Below are 18206 nucleotides of genomic sequence, written 5' to 3' on the forward strand. Positions count from 1 at the left end.
CCCCTCCATTACTAACCTGGGCTTCACGTCAGTTGCCAATACAAGGCTGCCGTGAACCTCAACCCCATTACCCCACTTGCCACCGCTGCAGAGCAGTGGGAAGAGCGAAGGCTAAGAGCCACAGTTGGCACATCTTATGGTGGCGCCATTTCTGGGACTGCTGAGAGGTGATATTATTAGCCATGGAGGGGGCTAGTATTCATGGCCCATTCCCTGGCTATTAATATCAGCCCGCAGCTGTCTGTTTAGCCTTTTCTGGTTAGATTTTATAGGGAGACCCTACTTCAATTTTTTTTCTGTGGTCCAGTTGTAATCTAATGTATAATCTAACCAGTAAACACTAAGCAAACAGCTGTGGGCTGATATTAATAACCAGGGAACATTTTTGGCTAATGGCCCCTTCCCCAGCTACTAATATCAGCTCCAAGCGGTCAGCTTTCCCTCTGCTGGTTATCAAAATGACGCGGGAGCCCACGGCATTTTTTTTTTTTAGGCTTTGTGTCCACGATCAGGACGTAGCAGCGCTTTGGATTCATATTTTTGCTGCGTCCAAAACGTTGCATTCTATTGAACGCAGGTAAATATACATGTGTTCACTGAGCCATGCGGATTTATCGCATTCAATACATTCTAGTGGTCAAATTTATGTTGCGGAAACTAGCGACTCCGCAAGAGAATTTGACATGCTGCGGTCCTGAAAGACACGCCACATGTCAGTGTCCATGGGTGATTTGCAACCTCTGATGCACGCATAGTGGACATGGGATTTCTAGAGATCCCATCCACTATGCTGTAACATCTGAACGCTGCGAGTTTGACGCTGTATAAACACGCAGCGTCAAACCTGCAGTGGCTCCTGATCGCAGCCATGTACCCAAACTCACCCGCAGCATGTCAAGTTCTATACCGGATACGCTAGTCTCCGCTGCAGATTTTGACCGATTGAACTGTCATTATATGCGGTGGATTCACATGTACCGAAAACAAAAGTGCAGCATTAGAACATTGCATTTTGGACGCAGCAAAAATACGCTGCTGAGTGCTTATTGGGGGATATAGCGGCTAACGAAACTGAGCTGCCCCAGAAATTACATGAATGAGAATGGATTAGCTGACACCTAGCTCTTTTATTTAGCTTCAAAACCGTGCGGTTTTTCCTCAGCACTTTTCCTGCCAAGGAGATGCAGAAACACTGCAGAAATTTCTGCTTCAAATCCTGAATGTGCGCACATAGCCTTAAACAAGACAGCAAACAATACTGACATCTGCAAGAAGTACACGACTTTATATATAACCCCGCAACCACCAAAAAGATTCCTAGTATTCCTTCATGTAGACTTATGTGAAGGCCTCCTGCACACAGAAATGTAGATTTATGTGCCGCTCTATGCACTGCGGTATGGCAACGTAGTACAGGATTATCCCCCCCCCAGGAGCAATGCATCCAATAGAGGGGATACATGGAATCAGCATAGCTCAATGATACAGTTGAGTCCAATAGAAGTCCATACCACACAGTGCTTGTGTGTTCTGTTTTTTGAGGAGTATCTCCAGAATGCTTTTGCATTCCATTTTTTGGGGAATATTTCGAGAACAGTAGGTTCTAGAGAGCAAAAATCTGGTGTAAAACCTTACTAATTGCTTGACTTACTCATGTGGCAAATTTGGAGGAGAATGGTTCTGTTTGGTCGTAAATTAATATTTGCGTTTATATTCAGTTTTTATTTTGCACTTATCTAGGTCCGAGATTGCTGAAACTTGGTCTAAAACCTTCTGAAGTGCATGCTTTACCTTGGGGCAGATGGATCTAGTCAATTGGACTTGCATAAAAAACGAACATCAGAAACTCATTTTTATAGATACAAATACGACACTACATGTTACATAATATATATATATATATATATATATATATATATATATATATATATATATATATATATATATATATATATATATATATATATATATATATATATATATATATATATATAGTATAATGTGTGTGTTACAGTAGAAGCCTCATAACTTTAGAAATAGAGATGTCGACAATGATTAACCAGGCATTTCTAGCCAGGACATGCTGAGGTTTTTCTCTCTTTCTTTTTAAAGTCACCATTCACTTTAGGTGTAATATTTTTCCAAGAAAAATTGCAATGCAAGAAAAAATGTCAATGTTTCAGACATTTTTGCAACGTCCTTGCAGTGGACTTTCTTTACTTGCACAGTATAAACTAGTGAGGTTGTGAAGTCGTTTTTACGTTGCATATGCTCATTAGTTTGAGTGTTTACTGAGCGCTTTTTCCCCCCCGGATTTCGGAGGAGCGGACCAGTGTGAAAGAGTCGTAGTGTGAACATACCAATAGGTGGCCTTTTGGTGCCTGTGCTGTGACTTTTAGTCCCAGCCCGACTGTGGGTCTAATGGTCTAAACGGACTGCATTACCTAGAGTCATTTTGGTTCACTAGCCAGTCAGGGCAGGATTTGTGGCTGTACTACGCTTCTGTGAAAAAATGCTACCAATGAACAGGTAACAAAAAGAAATTAACATGTCCCTCTGGCTCTTTCCAATTCTTTGTCTTGTGGCTGCCATAAAACTTACTTTTATTGTAAAGTTAAGGCCCCGTCACACTAAGCGAGATCGCTGCCGAGTCACAAGTTTTGTGACGTAACAGCGACCTCAGTTGCGATCTCGCTACGTTTGACACGTAGCAGCAACCAGGCCCCTGCTGTGAGATCGCTGGTCGTGTCGGAATGGTCTGGACATTTCTTTGATCGTTGAGGTCCCGCTGGGTAGCATGCATCGGTGTGTTTGACACCTTACCAACGACCTTGTTGACGACTCAGATACAGAAACACATAGGCGTGCATCGTTATACAGATCGTTACGGGTCGCCGCATCGTTGCTGCATCGTTGGGAAGATCTGACTGTTTGACATCTCACCAGTGACCACATAGCGACGCAGCAACGATCCGTGACAGGTCATATCGTTGTCGGGATCGCTGTAGCGTCGCTTAGTGTGACGGGGCCTTTAATGCTTTTGCAATGTTTGTTGAGCAAACATACATCAAAAGCAAATTTTCTTGTTTAGGACCAGCGCAAACAATGTTGGTTTTCTACTATCCCATTGTACATTTTTGTAGCCAACGAATGTGACCGAACTTCAAAAGAAAAAAAAAAGCAACATGAAATCCAACCAGATGTGGAATCATTGTGCGTTTCAACAGGAAACAGACAAACTAGACAAAATTATTAGCAAAGACACATTTGTATTAAAATTTATCTTGAGAGCAGATTTATGGGATGTGAACTGGTAAGGCACCAATAACCTCATTATTTACAGGAGGGTCTCTGTATAATCATCTTTTTGCTATACTTTTCTTTAGTGCTTCTGCCTTTTTGTTTCCGACCCAACTCTGAACGTTGATTCCCTGCTACATCATTATGGCAAATGATCGGATGACCTCTGCATATTATTCTGCAGTCCATTTCTTTTGGTGAGGCATCAGATTAGCAGGGACTCTCTCTTCTAATAATGATACATCCCTAAAAAGTCACGATCATCAGGAAATGATCTGAAATTTCTGTGATCCAATGGGAAACGTTTCTCCTTGCGGAGAATGGATCCCGGTCAGACGCCTCTCTCCCAGTCAAATCAGATCTCACACTTTGCACTGATGAGGGGCAGTACCCCGAAACACAGTGTCTGCAAATTGAGATTTTGGCTTTAATCCTAAGTCATGTGACAAGGCTCGTTAGAGAGTTGATATTGACTTTTAGGATTGCTACTTCCTATATTTGGCACTAGAGTTCTAGTCCTCTTCCTCTCTGAAGAGACAATTTGCATGTGATCCAATTGGAAACATCCATCAGATCAGATGGCATCTTAAGATCATTGCTACCCCGGCCCCATATTCCGGTGCCTTGATGGATTACATAGACGCAGGAAGGAAGCAAGTGTCTGGGACACACCTGATTTACCCTCTCCGCGTCTACCCTGGGGGCACACACACCTTTTCTGGTCTGCCACTCCTTCTATGTCAGACACCTATAAGTCTTAAGAATCAGGTCTGACAAATTCCTTTTGTCTACCACTATATCATTATGTGCGGTGTGAGGAGGCGCACTCCTGCCATGCTCACAGACTCGTACATACATATACATATATACACAATACACTGCAAACAGATTCCATACAAATGTTGAATTCCAACTCGCCCTAGACTAACATATCACATAGAAAGGACATCCTGCCGCATCTACCCTGCAATGCCTGCTCAGGAACGATCACCGCGCAGTCATGATGATGTCACATGCCGGCCAAACCTACAGCTGTTGTCACAACTGGAAATAGCTGCAAGTCCACTCACTGTAACACACCCTGTCCGCTTCATGTCCGTGCGGCAACTGTAAACAGGTGCCTGCGGCAACTAGATACAATCTGGTCAGTGGAAGGTAGAAGGTAAAGGACAGAACATTTCTAGCAAATATTCCTCTGAGCAGCAGAAATGAGTGTGCGCTAAATGGCCAATCTACCTCAATGCAGCAGTATCTAGGCAGCCAACATATTGGCAACAGAGGTTTAACCATTTAAAGAACTGGCCATTTTTTCTTCTTTTTGCGCTTTCGCTATCTCCTCCCCTGCTTCCAGGATCCATAACGTTTTCATTTTTCCGCTGACGTAGCCATATGAGGGCTTGGTTTTTTTTGCGGGACAATTTGTAATTTTAAACAGCATCATCCATTTTACCCATCGATGTACTGGAAAGCAGGGGAAAAAAATCCAAGTGTGTTGAAATTGCAAAATCACAATTCCACAATCGTAATGAAAAAAAAATTGGAAATTTGCAGAAAAAAAAATGTTGCTTCTGTCACCATTTTCCAAGCTTTGTAATGTTTTCACTTTTTGGTGGATGGAGCTGCGTATGGCCTTGCTTTTTGCATGGTCAGCTGATGTTTTCATTGATAACATATTGGGATAGATGCAATGTTTTCACTGCTTCTTACTGCATTTTTCTTGCTTGGACTGAAAAGTTGCAATTCTGGCATTTAGATTTTTTTTTCTTTTTACAGTTTTCACCAATCGGTTTAATTAATTTTAGATTTTGATAGATCAGACTTTCATTGATATTTTTTAAAGCATTCGTTGTTTAGTGCTTTTAGGGGACTTGAACCTGCGATTGCCTGCTAGCTTACACTAAATCCTGTAACACAACTTTATTGCATCATATAGTAAATATTAGTCTACTATGAACACGAGCCACAGGCTGGTCTTTATAGGAGCACCATCAAGACAGGCATGAGGGTCTTCAGAAGACCTCCGGCTACCATGGCAACCCATCGGCACACCATAATCACATTACAGAGGGGGCTGAATGGCGTGCATCCTAACTATGCACTATAAATGCCACTCTCAGAGATTTGCAGTGGCATTTAACAGGTGCGGAGGTTGGCTCCACCCGAGGCTGTCAGAGGCAGATGATGGCTGAATATAACAGCCATTATCTGCCGGGGCTAGTGCGGTCTTATCTCCTGAGCCCGCTCCAAACACCTGTTCCTGACGTGCACTGTACATGTCGGTAAGGGGCTAAAGGGAAACTGTCAACTCTAGAAATACTATTTACCTGCAAATATAGGGGTAATCTCCAGGTTAACAACTTTTAAATAATTTCTACCAGGCTTACAGGGAGAAAATTAAGCTTTATAGTCCCTGCAACTGCTCATTTCCAGTCATCAGGGCAGTGCAGGGATCACGGCTGTAATCACTCATTGGCAAATTGATTGACCACCTTTTCTGCAGCATGTGTGTGCAGCGTAGGCTGTAATATAATGTGCTTGTGAGTGATTACAGCACGCTCAATGTGTAGTGAGAGGTGACTGGAACTGCTCCCTGCACAGCTCCAATGACTGGAAGAAAGCGGCTGCAGGGAGAATATAACTTCAATTTCTCTCTGTTGCCACTGCTCCAGTAAACTGGATTTCAATTCTATTTACCAGCAGATTATCACTATGTCTGCTTTTAAGTGATTCTGCAAACTTATAAAAAAGGCTTTGATGTATACCACTATGAAGGAATTCATTCCCTTCCCTATACATTTAAAAAGGAGTCCTCTGCAATACCATGCTGCGGCCAGAGAGGAGGAGACCATGCAGACTTTCTCCATGGAACATGGGTGTTAAGGTACTGTCACACTTAGCGACGCTACAGCGATCCCGACAAAAATACGACCTGGCAGGGATCGTTGCTGCGTCGCTGTGTGGTCGCTGGTGAGATGTCAGAGTCAGATCTTCCCAACGACGCAGCAACGATACGGCGACCCGTAGCGACCTGTATAACGATGCAACGCAAATGCACGCCTATGTGTCTCAGCTCTGAGTCATCAACAAGGTCGTTGGTAAGGAGTCAAACACACCGATGCATGCTACCCAGAGGGACCTCAACGATCAAAAAATGGTCCAGGCCATTCTGACACGACCAGCGATCTCACAGCAGGGGCCTGGTCGCTGCTAAGTGTCAAACGTAGCGAGATCGCTGCTGAGGTCGCTGTTGCGTCACAAAACTTGTGACTCCGCAGCGATCTCGCTTAGTGTGACGGGGGCTTTACTCAACTCTCATGAACCACAATGGAGACATCTGCATACATAGATGGCCGGTCCCACACAGTGATTAAGGGACCCCATTTTCCTTATATATGGAATACCCAGAAACAGTTACACAATGAACCACAACTTGCCCATCCCTGCTTCTAGGCACCATTCTTATCTTCTCTGACTACAAGAAAGTGGCAGCATACAGACAAATGTTTCGGTCCAGATAGTTGGGGTGTGGGGGGTTGTATAGAATGGTATGGCTGGCACCATGTGGCCCTGGGGTCACAGGGCCTACATAATAAAGGAGGTCTATCTTGGTAACAGATTCACATTAGTGAGCATCTGACACCACTTCTTTTTTTACACTGATCTACAAGATGAAAAAAAATATCAGACATTGGGTGCACAAAAGTAAAAGATTACCAGTGCTGTATGCCAATGTGGGCACGCCACTCCTTTTAGTACTTCTAAGTATCAGTGTAAACTGACATGAGGGCTTCTCAGACTCAGTTCCTAAAATAAGGATCTACGTCTGGTGACATATGCTCCTTAAATTAGAGCTAAACTCACAAAGCACAAATACAGCGTCATGCAGACAAAAAAAAAAAAAATGGCAAAAAAAGTTCATTATAGAAACCAATCAGAAGCCAGCTTTCATTTAGCTGGCCAATTACACAACGAAAGACCGGCAGCCGAAATGAGCCGATGCCAAATACCAGTTAGCTAAGAAGGGCTCATGCGCCAATGCCTGAAATTCCCCTTTAGCATAAAACATCCTGAATATGAACCCGTTTCCCCCATTCTGCTTGTTTCTTGTAGGTTTTCTACGCCAGGTAATGAATAACCTGCTGTAAATCCCAGGAATATAGAAAAGTGAAGGCTGGACGGTGTTATTTTTGTTTTGTTTTTTTTACAGGCCAAAGAAATCCAAGGTGATGGAAACCTGAGTAGCTTAACCCTTGAAATACTGGTGACCACAAATGAGAAGGCTGCTTCTCCTTTAAGAATAAAGCAGCTTGCTCCGATATTTACACTCTAAAGATTGTGCGGTGTTCCCTTTTATGCCTATATTCCTATAATGCGTCACCGGCTTATGATTAAGAGGTAACTGGCAATGAGCCACCCTATTGTTAGGAAACATCAGCGCCTCAGACCATGCAGAAGCCTGTACATCACAACCCACCATGGGAGGCAGGACGGACGCAGATATTTAACCCTTACTGACTGGAAGGGAAAGACCACCACAGACCACAGTACACTATGGCCCTCTCCCTGCTGTCACACCCTACATCTACCCCTTATTCTTAGCTGTTACACCCATGCTATGCTACCGTATATTTTCTTTCCCATATCATTGTTACACCCATGGCTGAGTGAACACTTCACTGTTACACCCTGCGCACTAACACACACAAATAAGGCCGGCTAGCTCAATAACATTTGTGCTATAGGAGCCTGCCAGCACGTTTTTACATATGGACGCAGTGGTATGTCTGTGTAGATGCCTGCGCCCCAATAACACTTTTCTTGTAAAAATCCACTGTACGGGTCATAAGAAGTCTAGTGTAGAAGACATATGCAGATCAGGCTGTAAGTGCACTGAGGGCGTGTCAATGCACTTAGACTGCTTCTTCCTAGTGCAGACACGCCCTCATTGGACTTCCGGTCCGATTTACATATGTCTCCTACACTAGATTTCTTATGACCCGCACAGCGGATATCTGCAAGAAAGGTATCATATTTGTAGGGGGAAAGCGCCTACACCGCCATTCCACTACTTCATATGTAAATCTGACTGACAGGTTCCCTTTAAATGGGTGATGCTGGCCTAAATGATAACGGGCACAATAGGTTGAAAGGTGCGGAGCCGTCCCCGCTCCTAAGTCTTCAGTCACCAGCTTCATGACACTGACACAGCACGGATACACAGCATACTCAAGCACTGTACAACTACTGATGTAGCAGAGGGGAACTTGTCACTTGGTTCTACATTAACACAGTGCGGATACACAGCATACTCAAGCACTGTACAACTACTGATGTAGCAGAGGGGAACTTGTCACTTGGTTCTACATTGACACAGCGCGGATACACAGCATACTCATGCACTGTACAACTACTGATGTAGCAGAGGGGAACTTGTCACTTGGTTCTACATTGACACAGCACAGATACACAGCATACTCATGCACTGTACAACTACTGATGTAACAGAGGGGAGCTTGTCACTTGGTTCTATGAGAACTGAAGAGTGCTCTTGATGCAGAAAGTATGGAGACAAAGAGTTAAGTGACACATCAGCTCTGCTACATCTGTGCACCAGCCTAGTGGAGGAGCCTCTGGAGTGTCACTGTACACCACAGCCCTGATAACAGCCTGCCCGTCCATATTATGCAGCCTGTCACATCAGCAGCCTGTCACGCAGAGCTGTCACTGCAACTCCCATCATCTGTGAGGACAAGCTGCGTCTTCCCAAGCCGCCACCATGCAGACGGATAGGGCAGCCCCATGTAAGTGCCCAGCGCTGTGCCACATGTACCAGCAGGACACACACCGACCCTCCCCCGGTCATGTACCTTTATATCTCTCCAGCACTCCTTCATATGCCCGAACAAACTCATGCTCCTGGTTACGATCCACCGGGAGTTGTCCCGGGATGTACCCGGACATGGCGAACTGCTCTCCCGCAGTATTCCCGGTGCCCGCCGGTCAGTCCGGTGCCTGTGGATCCGACTTCCGGCTCCTGTCTCCGCCCAGGCAGCATCGAGGGAAGGGGACACCCAGCCGAGCGATAGGGTACTACACCTGGGAGTGTGGAGCCTGGGCGGACGCACGGCGGCCATTCACGGAACTACGACTGCACAGTGCTGGGAGAAAGACGACATCTAGCGGCAGCCAGCGGTAGTGCAGCACTATGCACAGGTCACGGTCACCAATTTCGTTCCTGAAAACCCTTTTGACCTCTAGTAAAAAAAAAAAACCCAAACGGTCCTTCTAAGCTTACCGAAGCTCCCACCCGCTTTCCTGTTGCACAAACCTGTAGGATTTGTTCATACAGAGTTTATTGACGCAATGAGCCCAATTCATTAACACCCAGTCTTGATGAACGCCACACCACTTGATGAATTAGGCGCATCTTACACCTGCTGTGCACCTCCTCCAGAAATGTTACTCTAGTCAGGGACTGGAGTACATTTCTAGAGTCATTTATTCCTACTAAGGTGGTGTAAAATTATATGAATTTGTCAGCAGGGCTTCAACTCATCCTGCCCAGCACCAGCTCACCCCAATTTGGGGAAGCCGATTGGTGTAAAAAAAAAAAAAAAATCACAATTTTTTTTCACAACAGAAATCTGACAAAAACACCTTCTTTTATCAGACTCCATGAGTTTTTGAAACAGAAACCACTTCAGGAAACGCTCTTGTTTTTGGTGCCTTTGGAGGAGGTTTATTTAAGTGTTTTTGAAGAGTTTTTGGGAGAGGGTTTTTTTTCTGACACATTCTTTGCAGCCTTTTGATTGGCCAGTATCTTAGTTTGGAGTGGATTCCTTCAGGATCCTCTTCAAACAAGTGACGGCTCCTATTTTTTTTCTTGCAGGTGTTTTTCAAAACGTCTTCAGCAAAAAATAGTAAAAGAAAAACCTCATTTGAACAGCAAAGCGGATTTTCCATAGAATTGAATGGGAAGAGTTTTTGGAGCTTTTGAAAAAGGTTTTGGAGAGGATCTGCTCCAAAAAAAAATTCCTCAACACACTCAGTATGAACATACCTGTAGACACTGAATGTCCTGCCTTATGGTGCCCCCAAAGTGAGACCACACACTATCTCTTAGACACAATGGATCTAGAGTTGAATTCACAATGTTCTCTATGTGTAGTATGGCCGCCACGACAATAGTATTGCCCAATGCGCTGGAAAGTTGTTTCCCACCAGATCGTGCGGACGTACAAAAGCATAGGTATGGGTTGTGTAATGAAGACAGCCCCTTACTAAAATGTCCAGGGGACGCCTCCTCTGGGCATACACTGCTGCAGCTGAGGGGCGATGTAGTGCTACATGGCCGCAATTCAAATGTCTATACAGGGTCCTCATTTATGGCACATAGAGAGGTGTCTGCCTCAAGAGTATAGTCACGTGCAGCAGATTTCCCTCAGCAAGGGAACAGAAAATACATTAAGTAACATAAATTCTAATGTAAGTCTATTCCATTTATCTCTCAGCAGAAATACTATTTATATGGTCACACGGAGTATAAGAAAAAGCTTAAAACATAACCGTTATTTATAATAATAATTTTATTTCTATAGCGGCAACATATTCTGCAGCACTTTACATTTTAGAGGGGACTTTTACAGACAATAAAAGACATTACAGAATAACAATCACATAAACCAACAGATACCAAGAGGAGTGAGGGTCCTGCTCGCAAGCTTACAGTCTATGAGAAAATAGGGAGACACGAAAGGTGGATGGTAACAATTGCTTGTATTGTGCAGTCCAGCCATCAATATAATAAATAGGGTGTTCACGTAATGCTGCATGAACTGGTCACCATCCAGTATGTGTATGGATACAGAGGACTATTAAGTGCATGTAGGGTGTGTGAACAGATGATACGAGGGTCCTGGTTTTAAAGAAAATTTTGTATGGGAAAAACAGGGATAGTTAGATAAGTGTGGTGAGGTGATAGGCCAATCTAAAGAAATACGTTTTTAGAACATGCTAAAAACTGTGGGTATTGGGGATTAATCGAAGTGTCCTGGGTAACACATTCGAAAGAATTGGGGCAGCACATGAGAAATCTTGGAGCTTGGAGTGGTAGGTTTGGATTATTGAGGATGTTAATCTTAGGTCATTAGCAGAACGAAGGGCACGGGTAGGGTGGTAGACTGAGATGAGGGAGGAGATGTAGGGTGGTGATGAATCGTGGAACGCTTTGTGGGTGAGAGTGATGAGTTTATATTGAACTCTGTAGCTCATAGGTAACCAGTGCAATGACTGGCACAGGGTAGAGGCATCAGTGTAGCGATTGGCGAGGAATATGATACTGGCTGCTGCATTCAGGATGGATTGGAGAGGGGAAAGTTTAGTAAGAGAGGCTGATTAGTAGAGAGATGCAATAATCTAAACGAGAATGAATAAGATAAGATCAAAGGTAAGAAAAGTTTCAATTCTAGACCTATGTGTTTACTTTACCGAATACAGATTTTACCGCAGAATTGAGAATATTGATAATGACTGATCAATTTTGGCAGAGAAAGAAGCTTTTTTTTTCTGATAAAATATATTACAAAGTTGTTTATTTTCATGTGTATTATTGATTTATGAAATAAAAATTCAACAATGGTTACTCTTTATTCACAATAAACTGTTGGTTTACTTATAGACTCATAAACAAAAACAATGATAAAAATTATGAAAAAGCTCAATAAATCTCCATTATCACTAACATCACACATATAACGTTTATGGTAAAATATGACAGTGACAAATCTTTACAATGAGTCTATTACATATCCATATGTGACCATCTCTAGTGATCGATCCGACTAGACAAAATATGAGCAAATCACCAAAACAACACAAGCATTAGGATTACAGATGCAAAACCTGCATACCTATTTTATTCAAATAATAGGAGTCATACTAAACCCTAATCCCAGATTATGATCTGAACAGCAGAAGGGTGCAAGTATTAGGGTCAGTTATTTTAGTCACCACAAAATATTACAAATGTGTTCTCGCAATATGTTCCATCAGCAGCACTGAGTTCTGTTATCAGTTATATAGCAGTATGATATGCTGCAGTGCCGCATACAGAGGTATCCACTCTCCACTCCCATCCTCTCCCTAGTGGGGACGAATAAACCCAACGGTTCCAGTATAATGTGAGTTACCACTGATCATTAGATCTTGTGCAAATAGGATTTTATTATGTTAGTTACAAAAAATATATTGTTCCACAATATGCTACTATGAATGAGAATTAAGTACACCAAATGATTTAATCTCTCTTGGGATCAGTGATTAATCTTCAGTCGCATTATAGTCTTTGAATAAGATTAATCTACTGAAGCTCATGCTGGGGGGTCAAAGAGCTTCAGAAAGAGACAGAAGGACATCTTACTACACCACAAGAGTAAATCACTTACACAGCACATTTTAGTGCAAATAAACATGAAGGGCCCAACCAGGGAGCTCTGAGTGCATCATACTGTATATAAGTGAGTTGTTTTGGCCAAGCCAATATACTGTATATAGGGAGCTGTGGAGACTATCATACTGTATATAGGGTTGTGGGGGCCATCATACTGTATATAGGGAGATGTGGGGGCCATCATACTGTACATAGGGAGATATGGGGACATCATACTCTGCATGGGGAGCTGTGGGTGCCATTATACTGTGTATATGAAACTGGGGGGCATCATACTGTGTATGAGGGCTGTGAGGAAAACATACTGTATACTGGGGGCTGTGGGGACATCATAATGCATATAGGGAGCTGTTGGTGCCATCATAATTTGTATAGGGAGCTGTGGAGGCAAAAAATATTCTATATAGAGAGCTGTGGGGGCCATCATACTGTGTATAGGGTACTATCGAACTATATAATGGGAGCTGTGCAGGCCATCATTCTGTAAATAAGGAGCTCTGGATGCTATAATTCTGCATATAGGAGCTATGCTGGCCCCCATACTATATATAGGAAGATGTGTTGACAATCATATCGTACATTGATGAGCAAAAGGATAACAATGTTTTGAACTTTTGACTTCAGGCTCCATATCGTACCATTCACTACTATCTCAAATTTGAGACTACCATCATTTTTTGAACAATTATCTTGGCTATATCATACATAAATTTGACTTGTACCTATTTACGATATGATTAGTTATGCAGATTTTTGTCATGTTACTGCATTGTTACTGTTTTGCTCCTAAAAATCTGAATTTTAATTTTTATTATTTTGTTAAAATTTTGTAAATCCTAATTTGGCTTTCAACACTGTCTGAATCCTTCTGATAGAGGGAAAATGTATATCTTTGTACCGTGTTAGCCAGTTGATTGAAAAATATTACGATTTGAGAGTCCTCAGTGGTTGATACCTTTTAATGGCTACTATCGTTTCAGTTAGCCATTAAAAGGTATCAACCACAGAGGACTCTCAAATCTTAATATTTTTGAATCCTTCTGGGCATGCTCTCAATCAGACTCAAGCATGTCCCGACCGAAATCTGATCCCAAGTCTCTTCTACACATTTCCAAAGTTAGTGCATACTGGTTGACTCACTTGGGTATGTGTACAGTTTTTCTTCAACTCTACCCACAAGTGTTCGATTGGGTTTTGGTCTGGGGACTGTTTGGGCCAAGCCAGCACCTCTACTTCATTGTCATGTATATAAAGAGCTGTGGGGCCATCATACTGGATATTGTTAGCTGTGGAGGAAATCATACTGTGTGTAGGGAGTAGTCAGGGCCATCATGCTGCGTATAGAGGGCCTGTTGGTAAATCAAACTATATACAGGGTTTTGTCGGGGGCCATCATACTGTGTATAGGGGCCTGTTAGTAAATCATACTGTTTATAGGGGGTTGTGTGGACATCACACTGTATATAGGGAGCTGTGGGCCATCATACTGTGTACTGGGGTCACTCTGGGTTCATCATACTGTGTGTGGTGAAATTCATTGTGGGGGAATCAAACTATGTGATATGGGGCATTTTTGGGGGTGTCATACTCAAAGGGAGCCATGAAATCAGTATTGTAGTAGTAAAAACATGAAGGGGCTTCTCTGGGCAAAGGATATTGATAACTTATCCTTCGGATAGGTCATTAAGATCAGCTGTGCTAGCCCTGGCAGTGGCTGCACAGTGCTCTATAATGTATCATTTTTGTTAGGAATTGTGGCTGTATGCTCCCACCTGGGAATGGAGCAGGTCCGGTGCTACGCTACTCCGGTCGCAGGCACCGCCATTGTCCTGACCCTGGAGGCAGAGCTGCTACGCGTGCACAGAGACTGTCCCAATCTTGTGGAACATCTCGTTCTGGTGTTGTAGGATGTGTGAGGATGCGTGACACTGTGTCTCTCACTGATTTCTCTGGTTGCCAGGCAACGCAGGATGCTGCTGTGTCTGACACTAGCAATTGTGGGATGTTGTCCATTCTGCTGTTCAAACTAACAGAGTGGCTGTCTGGGGATTATTGGGAGGTATGCAACACCTGATCATTAGGCGGGCTATTTAATCCTGCTCCCTGCTCAGTCTTTTGCTGTTTATTGCAGTTCCTATGTGCTTGGTGGGGAGTGGTGCTAACATTAGTCTTGCTATCTTTCAGAGGTTTTCTCAGTTTCTCCTCTGGTTTCACTTCCTGGGGTTCTTGCAGAGGTACTCACCTGGTTCTTGACTAGGCACCAACCGCGTCACCCGACGCCAGCAGTCGGGCGACACTGGGCCTGGAAAGGGCTCTTCCAAAGTCCCCCTTCGATTTACTGGGAGCTAGGGCTTGCCTAGCTGGGCAGCTTGTGCAAAGTCCGTCTGTGGCTGCGCCTTTGCTGGTTTGGTGTCAGCCTTGCTGGCTCCCTCTGCACAGCGCATAACAATTTTGCATTATCATTTACAAAGTTTTTTTAAGTTAATCTTTATCTTTTTGCACAAAATTCATCAAAATGATGGCTTCGATTCATGAAGTCTAACATTGTCCTTTTTACTGTTTTTAACTATTTTTGTTTCAATTTAGACCAACAAGTCATGCTTTTGAAAAATGTCACAGAAACTTCTCAAAAATTGATGTTGTACAAAAAACCGCTCCATGGGGAAATTGGAGTACATCTGCGAAAATTTTAAGAAAAGTCATAAATCTTGAATCATGCGAATACATCTGGAAAATCAAAATCCTACAAACAATGTCAAATTAAAAAAAAGGCAAACACATATAGCATAGACTTCAAAAAAGGTGCAAATAGAAAGATGAATTTGGTTGAAAAAAAAGCCCACACCAATGGCTCAACAAAAAATAGGCGTAAAAACAATAATGAATTGAGATGTAAGTGTATGGTCATATTCTCGGTGGTTTTGGTATTGCTATATTTTACTGCAGTAGTCAGATGTGCAATATTTGTGGATAGCTTATAGGTCATAGTCGGTTAAGATATGATATAACAAGGTAGAGGTAATAGATTTCTGGAGATGGATCATTGATCAAGTGATTTATTCTATTTGCCACATTTAGGCTGGGGCTTCACGGTGACATGCGTCGCTCTACAGCAATTCTCTGTTAGATTGCCCGCCCAAAAATATTTGTACAGCTTGTCTGCAGCTTGCTGCAGCGCCAATTTTACAGCTGCAATTTTACTGTAAAAATGGCCAAATAACAGATAAGTAACATGCCAGTCGCATAAACTGAAGCTTATGTTAAAGGGAATATTTTAGAAGGATCCACCCCTCTACTCAAATTGTTTAATGTTGCTTTCTGAAAGATGATATCCATACATAACTGAAAAATTGCTGTTTAAAGTCATATGCAAATGAGGCTTAAGTGCTCTGGGAGTGTCAAAGCACCTTCCAAGCCTCTGCCTCCATGGCTCTATTCTCCACTGAACCTTACCTTCCTCAATTGACTAACTGCTCACTGTCTTCACAACACAGCCAGTGAGCTATCAGTCAAGCAGAGGAAGAAGGGGCTGGGCAGGAAATTTAGCCAGGGACTCAGAGGCTTTTGAAGTGCTTTGATATGCCAAGAGCGCTTAAGCTTCATTTACATATAAAAAAAAAAGAAATTTTTCAGTCAGGGAGCCACACATTGCATCAGTAAAGGTGTGGGTGACATTATGTCAGAGACAGCAACATGAACATGGGTTGGATCGTTCTGACAGATTCCCTCTAAGTGAGTCACACAAGCAGCAACAGAAAATCCAACACAGTTGGAAATTTGCAACTCAGTGTCACAGTCACGATAAGTCGTTATGTGACACCAAATCTCAATGTCTTGCGATCCATGTTGCAGGGTCACTCTAGCTTTAAAAATAACAAAGGATTTATTCTTTTCCTAAGGAATTGGCTTTTACAACATTGGAGTTGTTTTTACTTCTTGACCAATACTACAACATATTATGTTAAACAGGTTGTCCTGGACCAAATAATCAAAAAACTACCTGTAGGATGGGTCATCCTTATGAGATCAGTGGGGGTCTGACACCCGGCCCTCTCCTCTATCAGCTGACACCTGCTCCGGCAGCAGATGCATGTAAGCAGTGTACATTATTATTATTATTATTTATTATTATAGCGCCATTTATTCCATGGTGCTTTACATGTGATAGGGATATACATAGCAAAAACATTTACATAATCTTAACAAAACAAGTCAGCGACTGGTACAGGAGGAGAGAGGACCCTGCCTGCGAGGGTTAACAGTCTACAAGGGATGGGTGAGGATACAGTAGGTGAGGGTAGAGGAGGTCATGCAGTAATGTGGTGGAGTGGTGGTTACTGCAGGTTGTAGGCTTGTCGGAAGAGGTAGGTCTTCAGGTTTCTTTTGAAGGCTTCCATGGTAGGCGAGAGTCTGATGTGTTGGGGTACAGAGTTCCAGAGTAGGGGCGATGCACGGGAGAAATCTTGTATGCGATTGTGGGAAGAGGAGATAAGAGGGGCGTAGAGAAGGAGATCTTGTGAGGATCAGAGGTTGCGTGGAGGTAAGTACCGGGAGACTAGGTCACAGATATATGGAGGAGACAGGTTGTGGATGGCTTTGTATGTCATGGTTAGGGTTTTGAACTGGATTCTCTGGGCAATGGGGAGCCAGTGAAGAGATTGACACAGAGGAGGGGCTGGGGAATAGCGGGGGGACAGGTGGATTAGTCGAGCAGCAGAGTTTAGGATAGATTGGAGGGCCGCAAGAGTGTTGGAAGGGAGGCCACAGAGCAGGAGGTTGCAGTAGTCGAGGCGGGAGAAGATGAGGGCATGCACTAGTGTTTTTGCAGAGTCTTTGCTGAGGAATGCACGGATCCGGGAGATACATACAGTAGTTTAGCTGACGCGTTCATTGCTTAGTGGCTGCTGCAGAGTACTGTCCCTAGCATAGTAAAGTACATTGCCGAGATTCTATTTTTCATAAAACATTGCAAATAATATTATCTTCGGTATTATGGGGTATTAAAATATGTCACATCCAGATAATTATTATAACTCTAGCTCATTTATCAGATTTTTCTAACTTGGACAAATCCCACCCTAATCTGGTTACTAGATGACACATCCAGTCTATGCCTGAAATGCTATAATTTTCATGATAAATTATTGAAAATGTGTCAAAACTGCAATATAATTTTTTTTTTTATTCGTGAAATTTTATAAGAATAAGGACATACTAATCCATCGTTTTCTAAATCCTGTCCACTTTTTCCCAGAATCTAGGACTCACCTGTAATAAAGCAGACGCACAGTGTCTAGACTACACGGTGACATGCGTCTCCTGCTATTGACAGCGCAGTATCACATTGATTTCCTATGGTGTTGGACTGCAACCAACCCAGAGTGTAGTGTGATACTGACTGAGTCGCCAATACTTCCAAATGTGTTCTACTTTCTGTTACTGGTCAGAAGTCACATTT

General features: G+C 43.0%; 1 protein-coding gene across 7 annotated transcripts in view; it reads right to left on the minus strand.

The window, feature by feature from the left end:
- Positions 1–18206, minus strand: part of MACF1 (microtubule actin crosslinking factor 1) — a 273827-nt gene that overhangs the window by 192495 nt on the left and 63126 nt on the right. Inside the window, exon 1 of one of the 7 annotated variants that reach the window (XM_073665633.1) lies at positions 9168–9382. The exons of the other annotated variants lie outside the window; for them this stretch is intronic. Within the exon in view, the coding sequence (XP_073521734.1) occupies positions 9168–9261 (94 nt within the window). The 5' untranslated portion in view covers positions 9262–9382. Of the gene's footprint in view, positions 1–9167; positions 9383–18206 lie in introns of those variants that run through there. 7 annotated transcript variants of the gene reach the window in all.

Source organism: Phyllobates terribilis, unplaced genomic scaffold (assembly GCF_046119375.1).
Source record: "Phyllobates terribilis strain yellow unplaced genomic scaffold, ASM4611937v1 Scaffold_2__4_contigs__length_985480577, whole genome shotgun sequence".
In the NCBI taxonomy this organism is placed as follows: domain Eukaryota; kingdom Metazoa; phylum Chordata; class Amphibia; order Anura; family Dendrobatidae; genus Phyllobates; species Phyllobates terribilis.